This window comes from Rhodamnia argentea, chromosome 6 (genome assembly GCF_020921035.1).
Source record: "Rhodamnia argentea isolate NSW1041297 chromosome 6, ASM2092103v1, whole genome shotgun sequence".
Taxonomy (NCBI): Eukaryota; Viridiplantae; Streptophyta; class Magnoliopsida; order Myrtales; family Myrtaceae; genus Rhodamnia; species Rhodamnia argentea.
Genome location: NC_063155.1, coordinates 8829518 through 8855271, shown reverse-complemented (window position 1 = coordinate 8855271; position 25754 = coordinate 8829518). Strand labels below are relative to the sequence as shown.

The following is a 25754-nucleotide window of genomic DNA, read 5'->3' as shown; positions in this document are numbered from 1 at the left end:
TACTTCTTTTTTGACGTGAAAAGGTTTCCGCTTTTCTTGAATCTCTGGACTTGTATGTGAAAGCGATAGAAAACGACATAAAAAAAAAAATTTCAGAGAAAAAGCTCTTTCCTTTTCGTCCTTCGTACTCTATTTTAGCACTCCCATTGCTTGCTCTGTTCTTCGTCTTCCTCTGTACTTAATATTTCCTGGAAGAATTTCGCAGGGATTGTTCTGGGTCGAGACAGGTGGAGGGGGAGAGAGAGAGAGGGAGAGGAAGAGATGGAAGAGAAGGGTCAAGGTTTGGAGGCTGTGCTGAAGGAGGCCGTCGATTTGGTAACAGATCTTAGCCAAAAGAAGCGAGCCTTTTGCGTTGCGAGTGTAAAGTTTGAAACTTTATGTGAATTTCTGGGTTGGTGAGTGCAGGAAAACATACCCATTGAGGAGGTTTTTCAGTCCCTGAGGTGCACCAGAGAAGGCCTCACCTCAGCCGCTGCTGAGCAGAGGCTGGACCTTTTTGGCCACAACAAGCTTGAAGAGAAAAAGGCACTAAGATCACTGTCTTCTGATTTTGATCAATGTGTATGTGTGTGTGGGTCTTTGTGGTTGATAAAGATTTGCACTTGCTGATTTGTTTCAGGAGAGCAAGTTGTTGAAGTTTTTGGGGTTCATGTGGAATCCCCTGTCCTGGGTCATGGAGGTTGCTGCTATCATGGCCATTGCACTTACAAATGGAGGGGTTGGTGATTCTTCCTCATATGTTCTTTCGCCCTATGTTTTTAGCGTTAAATTGAAGTTTTTTGTTTCTGATTCTTCCTTTGCAGGGCAAGCCTCCAGATTGGCAAGATTTCATAGGCATCATCACTCTTCTGTTTATGAACTCCACGATTAGCTTTATCGAGGAGAACAATGCCGGTAACGCCGCGGCTGCGCTTATGGCTCGTCTAGCTCCCAAAGCTAAGGTGGGGGACTGCGGCAACGTATTCTATTAATTGCGATCAAGTGATATTTGGATGTTTTTTGACATTTGGATGTTGTGATAAAATGGTTGATTTGATTCGGATGTATGATGCAGGTTCTTAGAGATGGAAGTTGGGGTGAGCAGGATGCTTCAATCCTGGTTCCTGGTGATATTATCAGTATCAAACTTGGAGACATAATTCCGGCTGATGCTCGCCTTCTCGAAGGAGATCCTCTGAAGATTGACCAGGTGACCTTTTTTTGTTGCCATTGGGTTTCAAACGACGAGGTAACCCGTTACTGAGACTTACTACCCTGCAGTCTGCTTTGACGGGCGAGTCTCTTCCTGTGTCTAAAGGCCCTGGAGATGGTGTTTATTCGGGATCCACATGCAAACAAGGTGAAATTGAAGCCGTGGTTATTGCAACTGGTGTCCACTCCTTCTTCGGGAAGGCTGCCCACCTAGTTGATACGACTAACCAAGTGGGACACTTCCAGAAGGCAAGGCGATAATTCTAAACATACTTTAGGCTTTGCTTGCTATTTGACGTGTTTAGGTTGTCAACTATTTTTATTATCAATGTGTTTCAGGTTTTGACTGCGATTGGGAACTTTTGTATATGCTCAATTGCGTTGGGGATGATAGTCGAGATAATTGTCATGTACCCAATTCAACACCGGGAGTACCGTTCTGGAATTGACAATCTCCTCGTGCTACTCATAGGCGGAATTCCAATTGCTATGCCTACTGTGTTGTCTGTGACAATGGCTATTGGCTCCCATAGATTATCTCAACAGGTGAGTTATTTTTATTGACAGTGTTAGAGGGAGTGTGATTGCTGATCTGCTAAATTTGATTCTAGGGAGCCATCACCAAGAGGATGACCGCCATTGAAGAGATGGCTGGGATGGATGTGCTTTGCAGTGACAAGACCGGGACGCTCACGCTGAACAAACTTACTGTTGATCAGAATCTTATTGAGGTTGGTCATCTATATGCACGTGGAGTATTTTTCGCTTTTGTCATTGTGTTTTTGCATGTTCTTTCGTCTCTGGTTTTAGGAGTGTCTTTTCGTTGGTATTCTCCCATGAACTCCTTTTTTGGATTCTTCGTACATGACTTACAGGTGTTTGCAAAAGGAGTGGACAAACAAACTGTTGTTTTGATGGCAGCACGAGCTTCTAGATTGGAGAACCAAGATGCAATAGATGCTGCAATAGTGGGGATGCTTGCAGATCCCAAGGAGGTGACTATTTAGTCTGTAGTTAGATTCAGAATTTTTTTTGGTAACCAGTCTAATTTTTAATCCTTGATTTTCAATGCTCTTTCCATCTTTCTTGGCAATGCAAAGGCTCGGGCTGGCATTCGAGAAGTACATTTTCTTCCTTTCAATCCCACTGACAAGCGAACTGCTTTGACTTACATTGATCGTGAAGGTAAAATGCACAGAGTGAGCAAAGGTGCCCCGGAGCAGGTAAATTGAAATTTTATGCCTCTTTAACAGTGCTTCAATTTTCTCATGTTTGGATTAATTTGACAGCGCTTCCTCCTTTCATGTGGTTCTCAGATCCTAAACCTTGCACACAATAAGTCAGAAATTGAGCGCAAAGTTCATGGTGTGATTGATAAGTTTGCAGAGCGTGGTTTACGCTCTCTTGCTGTGGCATATCAGGTGATTGAACACGTTCTTTAAGTTCTGTTTACCTAGATCTCACATTAGTTTTTTTGACCTTTCTGTTCGGAATTGACTTCATGCTACGGTTTGTACATCCAGGAGGTTCCTGAAGGACAGAAGGAGAGTGCTGGAGGCCCATGGCAGTTCATCGGTGTCATGCCTCTTTTTGACCCACCCAGGCATGACAGTGCAGAGACCATAAGAAGGGCTCTCAATCTTGGAGTGAATGTTAAGATGATTACTGGTTGGTCTCTATTTATCCTCATATCCAAATATGATTGGCCTGAGCAAGAATGGGTCTAGTTTTGGTGATCCAGAAGTAAACATATATTTGCTCGGTTGTGTTGCCCGTCCTCGTGCATAAATCAGCGTAGTAGTTGTCATGAATTGGACTTTTTGCATCTGTATTCATCATTTATCTTTTCTTTTTGCTTCATGAATGGTAAGTCTGAAGAACTGAGTGCTCACTATATGTGACGCTATGGTTCGGCTCTTTTCTGGTGATGTGCGCTTGAAAAAAATTCCTTTGGTGCTCCATCGGATCTTGTTAAGTATGAACAGGTACCTTTGCAGTGTGGCAAACATTTTGGGAGTTTTTTTCATACTGCAGCATTTGCATGTAATGTTTACGTCCTCAAATTCAAAGTCCTAATATACCATATTGATTATGTCCTTTTTCTTGTTATTTAGTTAAGTCAGCATTAATGTTCAAAAGCTTTCATTGGTTATTTTCCTCTTTTCATGTCTGTTCTAGAGGGCAGTGAGGGGAACTTTTCTGACAAATACTATGGAGAATAAAGTAGACATAATAAGATGCTTAACATTTTATCATCCCATTTGGACACACATTCTGTTTGCATTTCTTGACATGGTTAGTCTTGGGATGACATAAAATCATGCTTCATTTCTCGTGCAAAGTTGTGAGTAGAATGATATTCTAGCTCTTCAGTAAAGATCTCATTATGATGAAAAAATAGATATTGCTCTTCAGTTTTTTGATCGTGTTGAGCACTGACTGAGCACTGTGACCTTTATTAGGTGATCAACTGGCCATTGGAAAAGAAACCGGTCGTCGCTTGGGAATGGGGACTAACATGTATCCTTCATCTGCTTTGCTGGGGCAAAACAAGGATGTGTCCAGTATGGCATTAGAAACTGATGAGCTGATAGAAAAGGCTGATGGCTTTGCTGGAGTTTTCCCTGGTATGGCACTCATCTGCTTATGGATACAAAAAACTACCCACAAGCGAGCGCCTATTCTGTATTCTTCATGTTTCTTCAACCCTTTTCTGTGTTCTTTATTCATGTCCATACTCTCTCTGATCGGGATGGCGAGGCGGCTAGTCTTTGGTAACTAATACTTGATCGTTGTTGTTAATTTCATTGCAATGTTTTGGGTATAGAGCACAAATTTGAAATTGTGAAACGACTGCAAGCGAGGAAGCACATCTGTGGAATGACTGGAGATGGAGTGAATGATGCTCCTGCTCTCAAGAAAGCTGACATTGGGATAGCTGTTGCTGATGCAACTGATGCAGCTCGTAGTGCTTCTGACATTGTCCTCACAGAACCTGGCCTTAGTGTGATTATTAGCGCTGTTCTGACCAGCCGTGCGATATTCCAAAGGATGAAAAACTACACTGTATGTATTGGGCCTCATTTTAGTCCTCTATCAATTTCTTACACAAAGCTTGATAAGATAATTTGCCGTATTATCTTGATTGGAGTATGTTCATTATTTCTTCACTAATGGATTTCCAATTTAACCCATTTTTCCTATGTATTTGTCTCCTTTGTCAGATCTACGCTGTTTCCATTACAATCCGTATTGTGGTGAGTTGGTGACCTTTTTCTTTTACATATCATACTGTCAGCATTTTCCTGATCTCTAGCCAAATAATCTGTTTTATCTGCACCCAAAATCACATGACTCAGAATCATGACCTCGTGTTTTTTCCAACATAATATATTTTCCCTTCTCAATGGTGGCAGCTTGGTTTCATGCTGCTGGCCCTCATATGGAAGTTTGACTTTCCACCTTTTATGGTCCTGATCATAGCAATCCTCAATGATGGTTAGTCACTCCTCCCATTTGATCCCCAACAGCAGCTAATTGCCTAAGTAATTCTGGCTGGGGTGACGGTTTCGATAGGTCTGTGCTTCTACTAACTACTTGCTGAAATTTCAGGGACTATCATGACAATATCAAAGGATAGAGTTAAACCGTCTCCTCTTCCAGATAGTTGGAAACTGGCAGAGATTTTTACTACTGGCATTGTCCTTGGCAGTTACTTGGCAATGATGACAGTCATATTCTTTTGGGCAGCATACAAAACGAACTTTTTCCCGGTTAGTGAATTGTTGCATAGTTCAGATTATTGGTGTTGCTGTAGGTTTTACTGTCACTCCTAGATTATGTATGGTCATCTGGTTCTCACTAGAGCATGAATGAAACATGGTATGTTTGTGTTTCATTCATGTTGCATATGTTGTTAGTAGCATCTGAAAGTGATGGATTCACTAAATCCATGGCACTGTTTTCATCTTCTCAGGATGGCCTTAAGTAAATAATTTGCTTACTCTGTTTTCTGGTGTGAAAATGCAAATTGTCATCTTCATTGTACTTCACATTAATTTATTTCTGCGAACTTCGAACGAGTTCCACTCATGGAGATACTGTCACCTGGAATTTTCCAGCGGGTATTTGCCGTGCCCACTCTGGAGAAAACAGCTCATCATGACTTTCGGAAGCTCGCCTCAGCAATATATCTGCAAGTCAGCACTATAAGTCAGGCTCTAATATTTGTGACACGGTCCCGGAGTTGGTCTTACGTTGAGCGTCCTGGATTACTGCTAGTAGTGGCCTTTGTGATTGCTCAGCTGGTAATTTGTTAACCACCTGCTTCCTCGTTCTTTGATTTTGTTTAGATTTGTGCAAGAGTGATTAATCCTTTGTACATTCTGAACAGATTGCCACTCTAATTGCTGTCTATGCAAACTGGGGATTTGCTGCTATCGAAGGCATTGGTTGGGGCTGGGCCGGTGTGATCTGGCTTTACAATATCATCTGCTATATCCCGCTTGATTTTATCAAGTTCCTCATTCGCTATGCACTGAGCGGGAGAGCTTGGTACCACATCCTTGAGAAAAAGGTATGGATGTAACTCTTGTTTACTGCTTATAGTTCACCAGGGAGTGTGTTCTGATGCATTTGCTTTTAATGCAGACCGCCTTTACGAGGCAGAAAGATTTTGGTAAGGAACATCAAAAACTTCAGTGGGCACATGCACAAAGAACGCTACATGGCTTGCAAGCTCCTGACGCAAAGTTCAGTCAGCGGACTCATGTCACGGAGTTGAATCAAATGGCTGAGGAAGCTAAGAGAAGGGCTGAAATTGCTAGGTAGGTGGTAATGTTAGGATTACAGTATTTTGCTTTGAGATGGTAAACCAGTACATCATCCATGCACTATATTCCATGTGAAACACGAAGAATTTATGATGAGGATGTTGAACATTGGAAGTTGAATTTAGGGAAATACGTTATCATATGATTATGGCTAAAATTATAATAGCTTATCAACAGATGGAGATCAGAAGTTCAGTTCATTCCATATTTTATTAAGTATAGACAGTACTTTGAACAAGATAAATCATCAATGGGATTGAAGTGATAATCTACCTTTTAGCTTTCGGAGTAAGTTGATATTAAAAAACTTATCTCCTTTTTTTCACTTTCAAATAGCGTACTGTACCAACATATCTAAAATGTACAAGCATGTCTGATCAGCTTTGCTTGCTGATATCTGGATTTACCAAATTGCGTTGTCTTTTGTCTGTTGAACTCCTCTGTTCTTTTTTTTCCATCTTGGTGGTTGATTTCTTTTTCATTTGTTCTTTTAGATTGAGAGAACTTCGCACATTCAAAGGTCATGTTGAATCAGTTTTCCGACAGAAGGGGCTGGACATAGACGGGATACAGCAAGGCTACACTGTTTGAAGAAGATCCCAGTGCTGTCATAGCTTTACACATTCTGTGCAGCTCAGAGTGATGATGTAATTAGAATATCATGAGGCTTAGGCCGTACTTCTAGTATTTCCTATTTTCCGTCCTCAAGGCACTGATGAGCTGTTGTTAATGGTTTAGTATTTATCACTTTACTTAGCTCAAATACTGGGCTGAAAAGCGCCTTTACAATGTTGGTTTAGTTGATATATGATGCCGGCAAGTTCTATATCTTTCAACTTTGTCCCATTATTTATCTATTAACTTACGGCTACAAAACATGATGCTCTGGCATCTTTTCTGAATCTTCGGTGAATAAACCACTGTCTGGATCACAAAAACATGGTTGCGATCAAATGATGTGGTCGTAAGGTTGGGACCTCTGTGGTAGAACAAGTGAATTTTTGTCGCTTTTCCTTGATTAGGTAATCTGACCATGCAAGACTAATTCTGCTCACATTTTATGCAGTTTACAAACGAATACATGACATTGGAGATACTATGTCTCAGCGCTTTCACTCACTATGGGTCTGCAATAGTTATTTGCTGCATACTGCTACAGTCATCTACAAGAGGCAGATACCTGGTACGTGTTCTACACAAATACATCATATGATAGGCTTTTTGGTTTTCTTCTCTGATTCTGAGTCAAGGATCGCGTTGGGAGTTCCTTTATACTTGTACCACCGAGCACATAGTAAGAAGTAACCCAAGTTTAGAAGACCCAAGACAGCAATAAGGTAGTAGAAGTAGTCTAACCTCCCTTTGTTTAGATCTTCTGGAAGCCAATTTCCGCCTTCTGCTCCGGCAGTCGCTCTGTGGACAATTGATATCAGGAGGCTACTCAAGTAGTTTGCACCTGCAATGCTGCAATAGAATAGAGACCCAGCAACACTTCTCATGTTTTCAGGGAATTGCTTGTAATAAAACTCGACTTGTCCAATGGAAGCAAAGGCTTCGGCTAGGCCAGCCAGCGCGAACTGAGGAACCAGCCATAAAGCCGACATAGACGAAATGGCTCCTCTTCTTGGTTCATTACCCAAAGTTGGCCTAGTTAAAGCTATCGTCCTCCGTTGTTTTTCGACTAGGGCTGATACCAGCATGGAGATAATGGAGATGAAGATGCCGATGCCAATTCTTTGAAGGACTGTCACACCGCCTTCTTTGCCCGTGAGCCTCGTCAAAACAGGGACAATGATCCGATCATAGATAGGTATAAAGATGGTGAGGCTCAGCATCAAGAACACGGCGAAGGAAGCTGCCGGGATATTGAAGTTGCTGTTTCCAAGGCGTCGATTGGCTTGAGTGGCCTGAAAAATTGCATAAGTATGTTGCTGGACTATTGCAACAAAATATATTGCCGCGGCAGCCCATATAGGAATGACCCTCGTCAAGCACTTCACTTCTTCCACTTGCTGCATACTACAGAGTCTCCACGGATTGGCTGGCGACCCATCTGGATTTAATTGGTCTTGGGATGTCTTGATTGCTGCTTTATCTAGGAACCTGTCAAGAAAACAGAGGATTCAACAGAGAGTTGTTGGTTTGTTGAAGTTGCCAATTGGAGCTTCTGTTCACTTGGTAGAATTCTATATCGGAATGTTGGTGTAGGCTGGATACCTGAATTGATCTGTATATGGAAGCTTAGAGTTTATAGACTTCACTGGTGTGTATGAGTAAAGAGAAAGCCATGGCTGCTCTGGTTGCTTCAAACTGCTCTTTTTAATGGCAGCTACTAGGACCTGTACCACGCTAGTGATTGGACTTCCCGTGGCTTTCACTTTCACATATATCTTAGAACCCGTGAAGAAGATTGCACAAGATATGAGCATCAAGACTGCGGGAATCGCTAAACCAATAGCCCAGCTCACGTTCGATTGCACGTAGACTATGAGCGTCAAGGAAACCATCTGGGCAAAAGTGAAGGTGAAGAAATACCAGTTAAAGAAGCTGTTTATCCCTCTCTTTCCAGATTCGGTTTTCGGATCAAATTGGTCAGCTCCGAAAGCTAAGTTGCACGGCCTGATACCTGCGGCTCCTGTGATTAGCAGCGCGAACCCCAATATGAGAAACGCCATTTGCCCTCCAGTGGGTCCGGTGCAGAACTTCCGGCTGCCGCAGTGCGGAGGGTGCAGGTCCCTGATGGCCGCCGTTAGTTGTATCACTTGAAGCCCCTTCACAGAGAAATGGTAACGATATTAGGCAGACAATTAGCTTCAATTTCATCCCTGAGTCACCTAATTTAAGTAAAATGCATTTTGCGAATCGCATTTCATCTACTTCTATCTGTTAGTCATTTCATGGTCGGATTTGAGTGGCATATCAGTTATTCATCTGCTAGATTGAAAATCTACGCACTGAATTCAATAGACGATGCAGAAAGTATTAGGCAGTGGGCACCATGTAAGAGGCAAGAGTGCAGAACGCCAGGGTCTTGTAGCGACCGAAGTAGGTATCGGAGCAGAAGGCTCCCAGCAAGGTAGAGAAATTCGCAGTGCCATTGAAGATGTTGATGATATTCGCGGCCGTGATGGTCTTCATGTTGAATACCTTGGTCAGATAGATCAACAGGTTGGCCAAGGTTCCAATGGCTCCAAGCTTCTCAAAAGTCTCATTCCCTGGAAGAATTCCATACCAAATGGGAAGTTCAGGAAATGGTTCCTAGACAAAAAAGAGCAGAACATGAATACCCAATGAGCTCTCAGCCTCACCTATAATGAAGGGCATGGCTTTCCATCCTCTGTAGTTGATCTTCAGCTCACCGGTCACGGCAGCTCTCTCGTCCTCGTCCGTCATTTCTTCCTCATTTTTCTCCATTCTTTCTCCTTCGTTCTTGTCCATCAGCTTCTCTTTCGCCTACAGCCTTATCTGCCTGTTTGTCTGGGCTTTATAGGGGCCTGTGGGGGCAACAGGTCAGTGCAGAATTGAGTCATAACCAGAAACGGAATTTCCATGCCCTTCCTAAGCCCCACCTGCCAATTTCTCAAACCCTCCTGTGTATTTTCGTCTCAGATATACCCACCACTCCCAGGCTCCGTGTATGACACTTCTTGTACAGTCAATGCTACACCAGCACCGTACAACCCAGATCGAATGTGGACCAGGAATCCGTTACACCGTAACTGTGGAGGGACGGGGCAGCTAAAATAAGCACAACATGGACAATAGGAGTTTTGCTTTTTGAGGGTACTTAGTCATATGTCAATCTCTCTTATCAGATAGATTAATCTTTCCTAGAGTGTGAAGCTGTCTGAGGGCATGTGAGTCAATGGTGGACCGCGCCTGTCATAACTGACGAATTAAGTCCCCTAAAGTGCAAGTTGGCCTGCTGTCTCTGTAGTCTATTATCTATTATGGCACGAAACCTCTTAACGAGGTTAACCGAGTACGGACATTAACGCTAAACGGAAGCGCGAAAACGGGATCTTATGATAGAAAAGATTCCTGGTTGTATCTGGATTGTTAAGACATGTCCAAAATCAGACAAAGGAGCTTAGGGAACACTGCATTGTCGTTGTATAAAAAGCCACAACTTGGTAGTGTTTTATGCATAAAATTTGAACATCTCAAGATGTGATGCAACTTGCAACCACTGGTCAAACCAAAGCCTCAAATGAACTAGAGAAAACTGCAGCAGTACTGATAAATCTTCTCTCTCTCTCTCTCTCTCTGCCCACTAAGTAGTGGCCATTTCAGTAAAAATCATAACTTGCAGGTGATGACAGAGATGACTACTTTCCCACCACCAAAATTCAGGCCAACTCATATAAAGTGGGCAAAGGGGATGTAAAGCAACTCGCACTCACTTCTATCAGGATAAGAGAGACCCAATTTTTTTTCCCATTCCCCTTTTGGTTAATAAGATTGCCACCTAGAGACAATTTAGGAACACAGTTTACTTTAACCTAGGAGCCTGTTTCCCATAAAAACCTTAAACTTTAGATTTAGTCTCAATCTATCTCGAACCTTTTTTTTTTTTTTTTGTCTATGGAAAAAACCTTTTACTTTAGGTCCATTCCCAAATCTATTCCAAACTTTTTTTTGTCTAAAATAAAATCACCGACTTTTAATTTATTCTCAAATCTACCCATGTGATCAAGTCCCGGCTTGACGGCTAATTTCCATGTTGATAATAAATCCACTGCAACAAAGTAATTGGGTGATAGATATGGATTGACGTGACATTTCCACATCAATGACAAATACACCTCTAAAATAATTGTTGAAATTCTCCAAAATGAACTTGCTCTAGGATATCAAAATTAGGGACAAAGCAATTTTTTTTACAAAAGGCTAATAGGGGTAGATTTGAAATTAGAGCAAAAACTGATAATTTTTCTTTAAGGAAAAATAAGTTAGAGGTAGATTTGGGATTAGACCTAAATGACGAGAATTTCAACATTTTTTTTTATCGATATCCGCATATATATTCTTTTTGGGATACGAGGGAATTGAAAAATATTGAATCAGCCCAGACATGCTAACCACGTTTCTGTGGTCCAAGCAAAGAGGTTGATTAATCATTTGAATAAGAAAGCAAAAAAAAAAAAGAACTGCATAAATTCGTGTGATCTTTGTGGTCCAAGCAAAAGAGGTTGACACATCTCATGGCCTTTGTAAAAGGAATCGAGACCTCTTGTAAGCCGTTCTGCTATGTGTAATGAGGTTCTATATAGAAGTTAGGAAAAGCGCAAGGAGTGAGGGGAAGCATCGTGTAGAACGTAAAACTTAAAATCTGACTGGTTCGGAATGGGCCTGTTTTCGGGATTCAGGATTTGCAGGGTAGGTTTCGGGTTTCAAAAATTACGGAACCGGTCCCGACAAATAGGTTCCAAGCAGGTGGAACATAACCTCAATCTGGAATAAATTTCCGTGTTACTTATTTTTTTTTGCATATGTGTTCGCACGATTCTACGGTATTCCATGGCGTCCAATGATGAGTGTGAAATCTAGGACCACTAGCCTAAGCTTCTATTTCTAACGATATTTATGACTAAGATTTTTACTTTGTCAACGTTTTATATTTATTCATATTTCAAAATATGAGTTGTTGTCAGTGGATTATAGCACTCAAGTGGTGGTCACTAAAGATTATGATTCACCGCAATCGTTCAATTATGACTAGGTAGATCCTGGAACCGACTTGAAAACCTGTGACAAAGTAGGTTCTCAGATATGTTCAGTAGGTTTCATGTTCCAAATTGACAAACCAATTCCAACGGGTAGATTTTAAGTGAAACCCGTATGAAACCTAAAACCGCTAACCTCTTCTAGCATGGAGTTATGACCAACTATGGCCCATGAACTGCCCTCATAGGTTGAAAAATGGCAATCAGGCTTGGTGAAAGAATGTAATTCCCAGCCTGTGAATATTCCCTACTGTTCATTCGAGGAAAAGGCTTGCTCTTATTCACCGTTAATTGCGGTAGACTGAATAATTCATGCTAATATTGTCCATGAACATCTTTCGCAGTTAGGTAATTATGCTGCTATTGATCTTGTGTGCCCAGATCAAGTAGAACTTTGGATCAGGTCTTTGAAAATGTGCGAATAGCGTGGTTTTAGATACATTTCTGTGCTGTATTTCGCCGGTATGTTCAATATCTGTCGTCACACTTTACATACGGATAGATCTCCTCAATGGCGAGAAGCGGAAATCTCCAACTGGATCTCTCTCCCGTCTACACAAAGTTCGACGTTTTTAACATGACGACAGGCGAAGAAATTGAAGTATACAAAGTTTGCCGCGCCGACAGCGGCAATGATGTAGTAGTAGTTCTCGAGCCTGTTCTTGTTAAGATCATGACCTCCCAACCATGGCGATTTCCCGTTCTTGCGAGTGATCAGATGGATCATATTGACAAGAAAGGAGCCTATGTAGCTTGCTATAGACAAGCTGAGGAAGAAGATTGCGCCAGCGACGGTTCTCATGCTCTCTGGCATTTGTGTGGTGAGGAACTCCAAAATTGCCACTGCTGCAAATGCTTCGACCATTCCTGATAGGACGAATTGCGGCAGGAGTAATGCGACGGTAACTGGAGATTCGTACGAACCCCGGCTTAAGGCCGACTCTCGACGCTTCCTCTCTACGATTCCGGCGACCAACATGCACAGAATCGACATGATTATCCCTGTGCTGATCCTCTGCTGCATTGTCAATCTTTTGTCCTTCTTAGTGGTTTTCCGCACCTGGGGAATGTAAACGCGCTCGTAGATGAAGATCCATGTCGAGAGCGCTATCATGGAGAAGAGGGTCATCCAACCTGGCGGGATCTCGAAGTGGTGTCCCATCGATTTGTTCATCTGAATAGCCTGAAGCATCCCGAACGTGGTCTGCTGGTCCATGGCTATGAAACAGGCGATTCCTGTTATCCAAACTGGCAAGATTCCTAACAAGCATTTGAATTGCTCCACCTGCTGAACACTGCACAGCCTCCAGCCGTTCTTCGACATTCCTCGACCATCCAATTCGTTCGGATCGACAATAAGAGCTGCCTTATCCAGAAACCGGAATCTATGCGTATGAATTAGCTTGACCACCCCCGGGTCTGATTCCTCTGGCGAAGGATCATAGGATGGTTGCTCCTGATCGGGTCCAAGAGTTTGGCGATGCTTCCGACATGCGGCTGCGAGCACCTTAGCCATATCCACGAAAATGCTTCCTTGAGGCTTCTTGCAGATATAAGTCTTACGACCGAGCAAGAAAATGGATATGGACAGTCCAAGGCAAGCGGTCGGAATGGCGAAGCCGAGAACCCAGCTAACATCGGTCTGAACATAGACTACAGCAGTGAGAGCTACGAGGAGTGCGGCGGTGAAGGAGAAGTACCACCAGTTGAAGAAGCTCTCCAATTGTGCTCTTCCCTTTTCTGTTCTGGTATCGAACTGATCGGCCCCAAACGCGATATTGCAAGGCCTAATGCCGCCTGCTCCGATGGCCAAGAGGGCAAGTCCAGCAAAGAGAAAACCAAGCTGCCAACTCCTAGGCTGGGGGCAATTCGATTCACCGGTACACTTGGACGGGTGTAATTGTGGTATACCCGCGGTTAGAGTCATGGTCCCCATGCCCTATAAACGAAAACTTCCGCTGATTATCGAAATCAAGACCAGACACCTGGAAATTTATTGACGACGACCACGAATAGGGAGCTTACCAAGAGAGATGCCAACGAACCAAAAAGGAGAGTTCGGAACTTGCCCAGGTACGTATCAGAAACGAAAGCGCCAGCTAGGGATGCGACGTTCGAGGAACCGGACCAGATGTTCACCACATTAACCAAAAGGATGCCGCCCATGTTGTACTCGGTACGCAGATACACCGATATGTTGGACACCAAGCTCATCGAAGCTAGTTTCTCGAACGATTCATTCCCTTTCAAAATCAAAACAAGAAAATCTGACATTCAGCATCAAATGATAGATCCCTAGACAATGTGAAACTGAAGTGAGGTGCGTAAATTGAATATCGAATTACCTAGAATGTACTTAATGGCTCTCCATCCTCCTGCTTTCTTACCATCTGCAGCAGAGTGTGAAGGGTTCTCCTCATTTACCGAGTTAGCCGAACCAATCGCGTCCTCTGTGCTGTTCATATCACCGTGCGCCGAGGTGGCTTTTCTTCCTTTCTCGACGTGTTCCAGGTATAAAAGTTTTCAAGAGTTTCGAGAGAAAACTCTCCCAAGCGACCCACCGAGCGATTACCAGCTGATTGATTAAACTACAGAAACATGTTGGTAAAGAAGCTCAGATGGGGAAACGAAAGGCGTTCCTTGGTACATTCCGGGCGACATATGAATCTGGTCCCGAGTTTCTTAGTCCCACGTTTTCTAGGATTGTTAGGATTTCAGCTGGTTTCTTGTGGGTTTTTGTTAGGGACTCACTTGTGATCCTAAACTTGCGTTGCGTGTGCATTTGTCTTAGCCTTAACATGTTGCCTGCGCCTCCACTTTCTTCGCACCCGGCATTGTGAAAACGATTCTCTGGTCACAGCATCGTCGTGCACATGTGATGCTGCGACTGTAGCGGGTCGAGCAGTGTAATATCGGGCCCGAACTTTTTAGATATATTTATAAATAAAGAGCATATGAACCTCGTAAATAAGCGATGTCGGATCATTTAACTCCCGTCTCACGTGGTAGTTGGCTTAGGAATGACGCGCGGAATTTGACAAACAAGGACCGCACATGCAAAAAATTTAGGCAGAAGGCGGTTCCGATACCGTGATAAGAATATGAGGAGGAGAATTGCATAATGTTCGTGTACATTTCATACAGAAGAGTATTATGACTTTACAAAATGACCCAAGATAACACGTTACAATATCTATTACAATCGATTATGCTGGAAAATTTCCGGCATACAAATCGTAGTGAAGCGGACGTGGAATATTTTAACAAGGGTAAATCATGCAAAAAGTCCAAAATCTATACGGCCGGCGGCCGATATAAGGTCACATTGGAAGATTACCAATCTAAGCAAAGCCGATTTAGAAGCGTGCAAAATAAACCAGAGGCTGACTACATTCTGCTGAGGACCATCTTCATTCCGTCCGAGGGCCTTGTATGTGGTAGATAAGTAGTTTTTACCTCTCGATTTTTCAGCTCCCACCTGCAAAATTTTCACACAACCATAAGAACACATGAGATCAAATTCAAAAGAAAGCAAGAAATCTCATTTCAATTAACAAAGGATCCAAAGTATTTTTTTTTTGTCCTGGATGAACCCAAAGGATTGCAGAATTACTTATATCCTATGCACAAATGATGCAGAAAAATTGCACTTTGCATCCTGGCGAGCATATCCGCGGCGCATATCCTTGATCCCCCGCCGAAAACTTGGATGGATCCCGGTTTTGCCGTTCTGTAGTTGTAAACGGCAAGTAAATAACATTAACAATGCAATGAAAGATTCAGACATACAGTAGATGGGTGGGTCGATATTGACATACATTCCATCTATCCGGATCAAAGCATGCTGGATCTTCGAAATTGCTCGGATCGGTAGTAATGGAGCCACACTGTAACTTTCCATCCTTTGGGGATGACAAAACCTAGAAGCCTTTCTTATCATTAGAACATGACTATCTACGAATCTCGCCGTGAAGTTTGCTTTTCATTTACCTTGGTATTCAACGTCTCGATCGTCAGATCGAAACACGAAAGCTGCCACATTGGCTATTCTGAGTATCTCTTCGACCACCTTAATAAAAAAAGAAAAAGAAAAAACAGACGGGGATTGTGAGACGGGAATCTTGAGGTGATCATGCAGGATATGACAGAGGGGGCAAAAATATGAACCTTGCTGGTGTACTTCATCTTTGTAACATCTTCACTTGTGATGAGCTCTCCAGTCTTGTTCTTGCTAATAGCCATGTTTTCCTCCTACAAAAGTTCACATGACAAATGAAACGGCCATGTTATGCATGGTAAATTTTCAGATCTAAGTTTAATGACCCTGTTTGGAGGGGACGGGGAGTAGTCGCGGGGTCAGAGGACTCGGACAAGGAGCGGCTCCCGTTAGACTTCTAGGATGGCGAAGGGCTGAATTGCACACTGAACAGGAGAGACGTGCTTGGGGTATATGTACGTGATAGCTAGAATTAACTTATGAAGCCGCTTTTTGATGTAAAGACAAGCTTTGCTTTGGAATTCCAAAATTAAGCATGCTCAGGCTAGAGCACTACCAAGATGAGTGACCTCATGGGAAATTGCCTACCCGTACGTCAAAGGACAACATCGTAAGGCTCGGTACGGGACGGCCAAAGCAGACAGTACCTCGAGTGAGTTAATCTAGAGACGTTGCATTAAGCACCGAAAACAATAATAAAAGAAACCTAATTAATTCATGGATCAATTACCCTGAGTTTGTGAAGAACATGTGGGTGCAAGGCAAGGTAGTAAAAGGCCCAAATGCATGCAGTTGTGATGGGTTCAAAGCCTCCACTAATGAGGCTCACAATGTTATCAACCACCTCATCATCACTCAACTTGTTCCCATCCTCATCTTCCATTTGCATGAGTTCCTCCATCAGATCATCACTCCACTCATTCTGTTTGCTCTTCCTCCTCTCCAGCTCTGCCCAAATATCTCCACCAGCTTCTTCCTACACTGCATCCATCGCACACAACATCAAATGTTTGCCATTTTCAACTCAGAAAAATTTGACCAAAAAAAACCAGAAAAGCATGTAAAATGGGAAAAAAAGAGAGAATATTTTCGTAGTCGGCAAAGTTAATACTGCTGGAATATATAAATGTTAAATCACGTTTACTTCTATCAGCGTAAGCTTTTAGAACAGTTGGCCGTGGACCCATAAAATCTTTCAAACACTTGTAAATATGAGCAATTTAAGTGAGAAATGAACTCTTTATAAATTTGTGATAATTGCATACCTGAAGGGCATGGTGGTATGCAGTCCCAGGAATGTTAAAGGGTTGGGCTCCGAAACCAAGCATGAGACCATTGAATAGGGAAGAGACCTCATCCAAAATAGGCCCTGGCTCAATGCTGGCAAACAGCTTCCCATTGTATTGAAATGTCATCTGTCAACATTTCACATGAGTTTTCCAATACAAGCCAGTGCATCACATTGTGGCCCGGGAGAATCAGTGGCCCGGGAGAATCAGGGTACTCGTTTAGCTCGTTTTACCTGCTTGACTTCATCGACTGCTGTCACGTCCTTGCGATCGGCCCATGAGTGGAGGGCAGCGATGATGCGAGGCTGGATGAGAAGAGCGATCTTGTGGAGCTCTCGGCAGTGATGAATTTCTTGAGCTTGGCGTGTTCATGGGGCGGGGCTGATATGATGGATTTCAGTCCTACGAGGTCATTTGTAGGCCATATATACAGGAAAGCTTCGTCGGATTGGAAAATGAACTTGTTAGCGGCTAGAGTGCACGTAACTATTGATGGAATCCCGAACAAATGCATCCTGTGCATCCCCACTCCGTCGCCGTACCTGAAAACATCTTGCAAATTCGAATTTTCAACCCTCCCGAGTCGACTTTCCGTCTAATAAGAAGAACAAAAGCCAGGCGGGCATCCATTTGCAGGCAAGCGAAAAATGAAAGGACATGAATTTAGTCGAAAACTCAGCGTCACCTTCGGCGCTTTGAACTGATGAAATCATCGGGTCGACGGAGGACCTTGAAATACCAAAGGAAGGTCAACAACTCTCCCAGAAAGGGCAGTCCCATATTCCCCGGAGGAAGCTTCTCTTCCTAATCTGAGCTTCGACAGGCCTGACGTATCGTAGCTCGTTCCACCGCCAAATCAGCCACGCCGCAGCCGGGAGAACCACCACCGACCACGTCAACCACCACAGAAACTCCATTTCCTTCACGGTCTAAGTGTGGATATGCTTAATATATGGAAGCATGAGCTCTATCATTAGGACACAGGAAATCATTAGAGATACCCTTTGTCTTTCATCTCTCATTTGGCGATGCCTGTCCCGAATGGGGACATTCCCTAACCACATTCAGATTGAGTCTCACAAAAACTTCGTTGTCACATCGAACGAAGCCAGGGAGCACGTTATCGTCTCTCCATCTGCTGACAGTTGATTAGAGCTGAGAGAAGCTGTCGCCACCTACAGAAGATGCCTAGTTTGTCATTTATCATATTGGGGAAGGATAAATTGATTGCAAACTCTCCATTATTTCAAGGAATATTATGAAACCTCTTTCCACAAGGGAAAAGTGTCGGAAAAGTCCTAAAAATATTGTATTAGTATCAATTTAGTCTTAAATATTTTATTTGTGCCAATTTAATCCCAAATCTTTTGACCTAGGGCCAATTCAATCCTTCCGGCTAATTTTAGCTTGATATAACTGATATGAAAGACATCCACGTTTGCCCTTGTCGGCCACAATCGGCCACCGGAGGAAACTCGAAAAAGAGGTAGAAAAAATAAAAAAATCGAAAATATTTAAAATATTATTCACCATGTCAATGCCGATTGTGCCACGTAGGCTGTCCAGTGTCTACTTAGCAATATCCGACTAAAATGAGCCCGAAGGACTGAATTGGCTCTAGGTCAAAAGATTTATGCCTATATTGGTACAAATGCAATAGGTTTAGGACTTTTCTGACACTTCTATACCTAATACATGTTTTGACACTTTGCCAAGTGTATTAGGTTTAGGACCTAAATAACACCGATATTGACATGAGACATGTGATACGACACGACACGTCATTTCTATAAAAAAAAAAATAGAGAATTTCGAAAATTTAGGACACGTTGTATATTAATTGTATATCGGTGGTAAGTTTCTTTTTCTTCTTCTATTAGGGATTCACGATTTGATGTTTTTGGAGTTGGTATGATATATGAATTTTTCTTTTGGTCAAGCTGGGTATATGACTTAAGTGTATATATATTTTTATAGATTTACATTTTAACCCATAATTTATTGAAAATGTTTAAAATTGACCCGCGTATGTCGAGATGCTGGATTTGCGTGTCACTATTGTGTTAGGAGTGCTGACCACGTGTCGGATTCTGACATTTGTTGACCACATGTTGATCGCATGTCCGACAATTGTCGGTATCCGTCACACGTCCGACATGATATGGAGGCATGTGAAGAGTGTCCATGCTTTCTAGTTTATGACTAAATTGACACCTAATAAATGTGATTAGGTAACTCAAATGATTGTTACTAATCAAAATCTAGTGGGCATGTTAATTGATAAGACACTCAAATAAAGATCAGTATATTCATATGAATTTGATAAATTTAAGTTGATGACAAGAAAGACAAACTTCGACCCAAAAAAAAAAAAACAAATACAAAACAAAATAGGTAAAAGGTAAGAAAAGTTTGTAATAAATTAAAAAATTATCCGAAAATCAGTTGATCAGTGAATTTTTTTGTACCAACAGTTATTTGGCACTTATCAAATTACACAATGCCCAAAAAAACCAATCCCTTTAGAAAGAAACAGTAGAATCGTCGTAAAAGCTAAAGTTTCCAAGAAACCCTTTCCGAATGGTACTGGAATTTGCACCTTTTTACATTCCAACATAAAATGAGGTATGGTCTTCAGTGGAAAAAATTATCAAAAAAATTCTAAACATATTATAAGTATGACAATTTAGTCATAAGCTTTTTTTTTTTTTAATCAATTCAATCCTAAACCTTTTGTAGTCGTGTCAATTCAATCCTTTCGAGTAATTTTGATAAAAAATCACTAACATGATGTGACATATTTTAATAATTTTCAATTTTTTTAATTTTATTTTGTATTTTAATTTTAATTTTTTCTTTTTATTTTTTTATTTTTTTTCTTCTTCTTCCTCCAATCGGCCGTCGAGTGCAGCGACCAACTAGAGAAGAGGTCGCGCCTCGCCAAATCTAGGCAAGACTCGACCTTGCTAGTGGCGGGCGAGCTTCATCGGCCCTCACCTTTGGCCCGGTCGCCGAGCTCGGCGGCCGGCTAGAAGAAGAAAAAAAATAAAAGAGAAAGAAAAGAAAAAAAAGGAAAAGAAAACAAAACATTAATAAAAATAAAATAATTCAAAAAATATTGAAATATTATTTAAGATGGTCATGTTTGGGTCAATCGTATCACATCAACGATTTTCGGCTAAAATTGATAGGAAGGAATGAATCGGCATGGATGCAAAATATTTAGGATTGAATTGGAAAAAAAATATTTAAAATTGAATTATCTCAATTGCAATACTTTTACTTTTTGGTATTTTCCCTCTTCAGTCGTGTCATATTACACTCCGTCATAACAACACCTCTGGCGATACGTTGACAACTTCTCGAGAGAAAATAACAAAAAAAATCGACTACCCTCACGACCGCCGAAGTATCGTGCTTCGAGAGCAACTAAAAATTTTCCGTCACACTCGTGAATACAAGAAAAGATTGAATATTAGAAACAGTATCACAAAAATACCTTAAATTAATAGGGAAATGAAGCCCTTAACCCAATCCCCGATGAGACATGAATTGTCCACAACCACAAGCGGGGAAGGCTGAACCAAGATAAGACATCTTCTGTTCTGAAGCAGCAACAGCTTCTCTTTATTCTAATCGAGTTCAGCACATAGAGAGACGACAATGTGCTCAATTAGCTTCTTTCTGCGTGACAATGGAGTTTTTGTCCGACGCAATGTGTATATCGGGAAAAAGTTATCAAAAAAGTTCTAAATTTATCGAAACCATATCAATTTAGTTCTTTATTTTTTTTTGACCAATTGACTTCTAAACCTTTTGTATTTATGTATATCGGGAGTGAAATTATCTAAAGTTCTTTAATTTTTCAATTTTTTTTTTTTTTATTTTTCTTCATTCTTCTTTTTTCTTCCCACTAGCCACAGCTCATTGGCTAGTGAGAGTCCCAAGAGCTCACCCACGGCTGGCGAGGTCACGCCCGCCTATGCTCGCAACCGGCGATGTTGACCTCGCCTAGATCCGGGTTGGGCAGCCTTGCCCATGGTTGCAGTTCGCAATGGTGCGGGTTCGCGAGGAGCAGCCATGAACGAGGCGCTCTCGTCGGGGGCCGGCGAAGGCGGCCATGGCCTCACCTAGATCCGGGAAAGGCCACCTCGCCTACGGTTGCGATGGCCTAGCCATGTCCGGCGGAGGCCGAGTGAGGGCCACAAAGCCCTTGTCCGGTGGACGGCGAGCTCCAACAGCCCTCACTAGCCATAGCTCGTCGGCCAATAGGAAGGAAAAAAATAAAAATAAAAAAATAAAAAGTATTAAAATACTATTAAAATTATTTATATTTGCGCTGACCAGCCAAATAGATTGAATTGACACAAATATAAAATTTTTAGAACTTAATTGGCAAAATAAAATGTTTAAGATTGAATCGACACAATTATAATAGGTAAATAATCATTTTTGGTAATTTTCCATGTATATCTCTGTTTTATGTAGGCATTTTATAAGTAAACATACAAATACACACACCTAGATATATCTTTCTCGGAGATAAACTTTCATTATCAAATTTCATCTTTAGTAACGAAATTATGACTATTTTATTAAAGGTTCCCACTAGCATGATAGTATCACAATATTGTCATTATTTCCGACCCCACGATTTTTCAATTAATGAGTGTTTTATGTAAAACATGTGGTGATGGTATATGAATCTACGGTTAGAAATAACTGATAGTATTGTCAGACAATCAGGGAAGAATTTTCCTTTATTAAACTACCTAGCCTATAAAATAAAATCTAAATTTGAGATTGAAGGTGGTTAGGGGACTATCGCCTTTTGGGAAAGGCATCGCCAAATGTGATATGAAAGACAAATGGCATCTCTCCCACTCACTCACTCACTCACTCACCTCTATATGTTAAGCAAATCCAATGGACGTAGCCCCACGCACACATACACATGAACGCGCATAAAGGAAATGGAGTTTGTGTGATGGTTGACATGGTCGATGGTGGTTCTTCCGGCGGCGGCATGGCTGATTTGGTGGTGGAATGAGCTGCGATACGTCATGCCCGTCGAAGCTCGGATTAGGAAGAGCAGTAAGAAGCATCCTCCAGGGAATATGGGACTGCCCATTTTGGGAAAGCTGTTGACCTTCCTTTGGTACTTCAAGGCCCTTCGCCGAGCTGATGATTGCATCAATTCAAAGCGCCAGAGGTGACGTCGAGATCTCTATTAGATTCATGCCCTTTAACTGTCTTTCATTGTTTAATTTTCCGTTCGCCTGCAAATACATGTCCACCTAGCTTTTGTTGTACAGGACGTATTTGTTCGGGATTCCGTCGATAATTACGCACACACTGGCCACCAATAAGTTCATTTTCCAATCCGACGTCGCTTTCCCGTATAGATGGCCTCCAAACGACCACGTAGGACCGAAATCCATCATATCAGCCCCGCCCCATGAACACACACAAGCTCAAGAAATTCATCACCACCGCGATCACCCGAGAGCTCTCTACAAGATTGCTCTCCTCATTCAGCCCCGCATCATCACCTCCCTCCGGTCATGGTCTGACCGCAAGGACATAACGGCAGTCGATGAAGTCAAGCAGGTAAAACGAACTAAACTAATACCCTGATTCTTCCTGGCCGCAGTGAGATGTACTGGTTTTTGTATTGGAAAACTCATGTGAAGCGCTCCGCAGATGACATTCCAGTACATTGGGAAGCTGTTTGCCAGCGTTGAGCCAGGGCCACTTTTGGATGAGGTCTCTTCCCTGTTCGATGGTCTCATGCTTGGTTTCGGAGACCAACCCTTTAGCCTTCCTGGGACTGCATACCCCTATGCCCTTCAGGTACGCAATTGTCACAAACATATAAAGAGTTCAGGAAAAATTCCCAATACAGGCCTGAAATGTCCTCAGTTTCTCAAATAAGAGCCAAATGTGCCGTTGTTTTAAATTCTTTCCTTGGTTCAAATGGCAACCATTGGATCGCACGGTGTAGGAAGAAGCTGGTGGAGATATTCAGGGCGGAGCTAGAGAGGAGGAAGCGAAACTAGAACAAGTGAATCGATCTGATGGGCGAACTCATGCAGATCGAAGATGAGGATGGGAACAAGTTGAACGATGATGAGGTGGTGGATAACATTGTGAGCCTCGTCATTGGAGGCTATGAATCCATCTCAAGAGCCTGCGCTTGGGCCTTTTACTATCTTGCCTCGTACCCAGATGTTCTTCATAAGCTCAGGGTAGAAACTATTCATTTTGGGGCTTGAAAGATCTGAAATTGAACATGCATAACATGGCTATACGAGGGATTCTTGCAGGAGGAAAACGAGGCTTGTAGCAAGAATGAGGTTGGAGAGCCCATTACAAGTGAAGATGTTGCGAAGATGAAGTACACGAGCAAGATCCCTTCATTGCCCCTTTTTTAATCCTGCATGATCACCAGAAGTCCGGAACCTATTGTAATTGTGTCGGTTCAGTCTTAAACTTTTTGCATTTGTACCAAGTCAGTCCTAAACCTTTTACATTTATATCAATTCAATTTATCCGGCCAATTTTGGCCAGCCCACGCTACCGTAGACTTTTTTTAAATAGTAAGATCATAATTTTAATTTTTTTAATTGTTTTCTTTTCTTTCATTTAGTTTTTTTCCCCACTTAGGGCCGGGATGCCCTCCCCAGATTTGACCAGACGAGGAAGCCATGACCCTTCCTTGGTCAGGGCGAGGGCAATAATGGCCTCGCTTGATCTGGACCAGCGCAGGAAGGGCATCTCAACCCTCGGTGACCCTAACTCTAAGAAAACAAGAAAAAAAATTATAAAAAAATTCGAATATTATTTAAAAAGTTCATGTCAGCGTTGGCTAGCCAAAATTGGTCGGATAGACTGAATTGGTACAAATACAAAAGGTTTAAGACCGACTTAGCACAAATGCAAAAGGTTTATGACTGAATTGACACAATTACAATAGGTTTAAGAATTTTTTGGTAATTCTCCCAAAAAATGTCGAACTTGAATTAATTCATCTATTTTCTTAAGGTGATGGAAGAAATACTTAGGATGGCGGATGTGTTGGGTTTTGTGTTTCGATATGGCGATCGAGAAGTCGAATATCAAGGTACGTAAAAGAAGTTCGACGGGTGAGTTTTGTAGATGTTGGAAGTTCGTTCTTTTGTAATCATGTTCTGATGATAACAAAGACTTTCAGGTTATGTGTTTCCTAATGGATGGAAAGTTATCGTGTGGTTTCGATCCGGTCCTACACATTCAAGAAATTTCGAAGATCCATTATTCTTCAACCTGGATCGATGGAATGTACGTTGATATTGTCTCACCCATCTGCCGAATTTTCTGAATAATTCATCGCATTGTTTGTCTTAACAGCTTACCGTTTATGTCTACAGAAACCGGCAAAACCAGGATCCTTCCAAGTTTTCGGCGGGGGATCAAGAATATGCACCGCGAACATGCTCGCCAGGATGCAAATCGATCTTTTTCTGCGTCATTTATGCGTAGGATACAAGTAAATTACCTCATGCTTTCACTTCATCCGGGCAAAAAGAAGTTTGGATACTTTGTTAACTTGATGAATTTTCTTGCATGCTGCTGCATTTAATCGGACGTGTTCTTATGGTTATCTGTAAATTTTGTAGGTGGGCACTGAAAAATCCAGATGTAAAAACTACTTCATCTACCACATCCAAGGCCCTCGGATGGCCTGAAGATTGTACTCGGCAGAATGTAGTCAGACTCTTGCTTATTTTGCACGCTTTTCAATTGGCTTGCTTATGTCGTAAGTCTTCGAATGTGACCTTATCTTTAGGGAAAATTTTAAATAAAAGCCTAAAGTACTTTCGTTTTCTCAAATAAAAGTATGAAGTGAACATTATTTTAAATAAGGGCCTAAAGTGTCCTCATTTTATCAAAAAAGGCCTAAAGTGAACCTTATGTCAAATAAGGGCGTAAAGTGGCATAAAGTCTCAAAAAAAGGCCTAGGCTCAAGGGCATTTTCGTCATTTCCCTTTATTTGATTTTCTTCTTTGTTTTTTTTTCCTTTTTCTAGTTTTTTTAAAATTAAAAAAAATAAGAAAAACACATAGAGGGCCGTCACCCCACCACTAGTGGGGGGTCGCCGGTGCCTCCACGAGGGCCTGCGACCCTTGCCTGAGTCCAAATCAGACTTTACGTCTAACAACTGGCGGGCCTCCACCATTTCTTGCATGGACAGCCAGAAGTCCACGTAGGTGGGGATGGCGACACTATTGTCGACGAGCAGCGCCGAAGGGGGTAGCGATGGGGATGAAAGCCGTGTAGTCAATGATGGATTTGGAGTGGCCCGAGGAGGAGAAGAAGAACCACGAGGCGAAGGCGAAGATGGTGGCGAGGTCGAGGTCGGCGGTGGTGGAGGTTGAGGAGGGGAGGAAGAGAATGAGGGGTGGAGGATGGAGTCGTAGAGGGCGTTGAAGCTCTTGATGAGGGTGGAGGTGGGGGGTGGCGGAGAACCATGGGGACAGGGATTGGTTTGAGAGTGGAGGCTTCCACCTTGTGAAGCAGAGGTTTGAGGTTCTTACGCAGTGTGGGGCAAAGAGAGAGAGAGAGAAGAGCGGACACAGAAGACAGAGAGTAGCAGCTCCGTAGGCGACTTTGCGCAAAAATAAAAGGGAAATGACGAAAACGCACTTTAGGCCAGGCTCTTTTTTGAGACTACATGATC

General features: G+C 42.2%; 4 protein-coding genes and 1 pseudogene across 6 annotated transcripts; 2 read left to right on the top strand and 3 right to left on the bottom strand.

The window, feature by feature from the left end:
• Window positions 1-61: 61 nt before the first annotated feature.
• On the top strand, window positions 62-6859 carry LOC115741453 (ATPase 11, plasma membrane-type-like). Of its 2 annotated transcripts, XM_030675356.2 has the most exons (21): window positions 62-315; window positions 406-525; window positions 620-718; window positions 804-941; window positions 1055-1189; window positions 1261-1440; window positions 1531-1737; window positions 1803-1922; window positions 2067-2186; window positions 2292-2414; window positions 2508-2612; window positions 2715-2859; window positions 3654-3818; window positions 4019-4257; window positions 4416-4448; window positions 4608-4689; window positions 4804-4964; window positions 5313-5498; window positions 5585-5767; window positions 5842-6017; window positions 6518-6859. In XM_030675356.2, the coding sequence occupies exons 1-21, from the start codon at window positions 262-264 to the stop codon at window positions 6612-6614; spliced, it is 2868 nt and encodes a 955-aa protein (XP_030531216.1). In that variant the 5' UTR covers window positions 62-261; the 3' UTR covers window positions 6615-6859. The 2 variants fall into 2 exon arrangements, with proteins under 2 accessions (XP_030531216.1, XP_048136526.1); XM_048280569.1 differs by lacking the exon at window positions 62-315 and having other exon boundaries at window positions 425-559.
• Window positions 6860-7046: 187 nt separating this feature from the next.
• On the bottom strand, window positions 7047-9773 carry LOC115741454 (protein NRT1/ PTR FAMILY 2.11-like). Its single transcript, XM_030675357.2, has 4 exons — window positions 9332-9773; window positions 9021-9238; window positions 8241-8794; window positions 7047-8126 (listed from the first exon to the last, which is right to left on the bottom strand). The coding sequence occupies exons 1-4, from the start codon at window positions 9459-9461 to the stop codon at window positions 7229-7231; spliced, it is 1800 nt and encodes a 599-aa protein (XP_030531217.1). The 5' UTR covers window positions 9462-9773; the 3' UTR covers window positions 7047-7228.
• Window positions 9774-12176: 2403 nt separating this feature from the next.
• On the bottom strand, window positions 12177-14536 carry LOC115741606 (protein NRT1/ PTR FAMILY 2.8). 2 transcript variants are annotated; one of them, XM_048280876.1, is made up of 3 exons: window positions 14095-14536; window positions 13775-13992; window positions 12177-13688 (listed from the first exon to the last, which is right to left on the bottom strand). In XM_048280876.1, the coding sequence occupies exons 1-3, from the start codon at window positions 14210-14212 to the stop codon at window positions 12258-12260; spliced, it is 1767 nt and encodes a 588-aa protein (XP_048136833.1). In that variant the 5' UTR covers window positions 14213-14536; the 3' UTR covers window positions 12177-12257. The 2 variants fall into 2 exon arrangements, with proteins under 2 accessions (XP_048136833.1, XP_048136832.1); XM_048280875.1 differs by having other exon boundaries at window positions 12177-14044; window positions 14095-14528.
• A 600-nt stretch (window positions 14537-15136) lies between these two features.
• On the bottom strand, window positions 15137-17665 carry LOC115741607 (annotated as a pseudogene).
• Window positions 17666-22038: 4373 nt separating this feature from the next.
• LOC115741608 (ent-kaurenoic acid oxidase 2-like) lies at window positions 22039-23469 on the top strand. The gene is made up of 5 exons (XM_030675595.1): window positions 22039-22247; window positions 22351-22645; window positions 22739-22888; window positions 23131-23283; window positions 23362-23469. The coding sequence occupies exons 1-5, from the start codon at window positions 22039-22041 to the stop codon at window positions 23467-23469; spliced, it is 915 nt and encodes a 304-aa protein (XP_030531455.1).
• Window positions 23470-25754: the final 2285 nt, after the last annotated feature.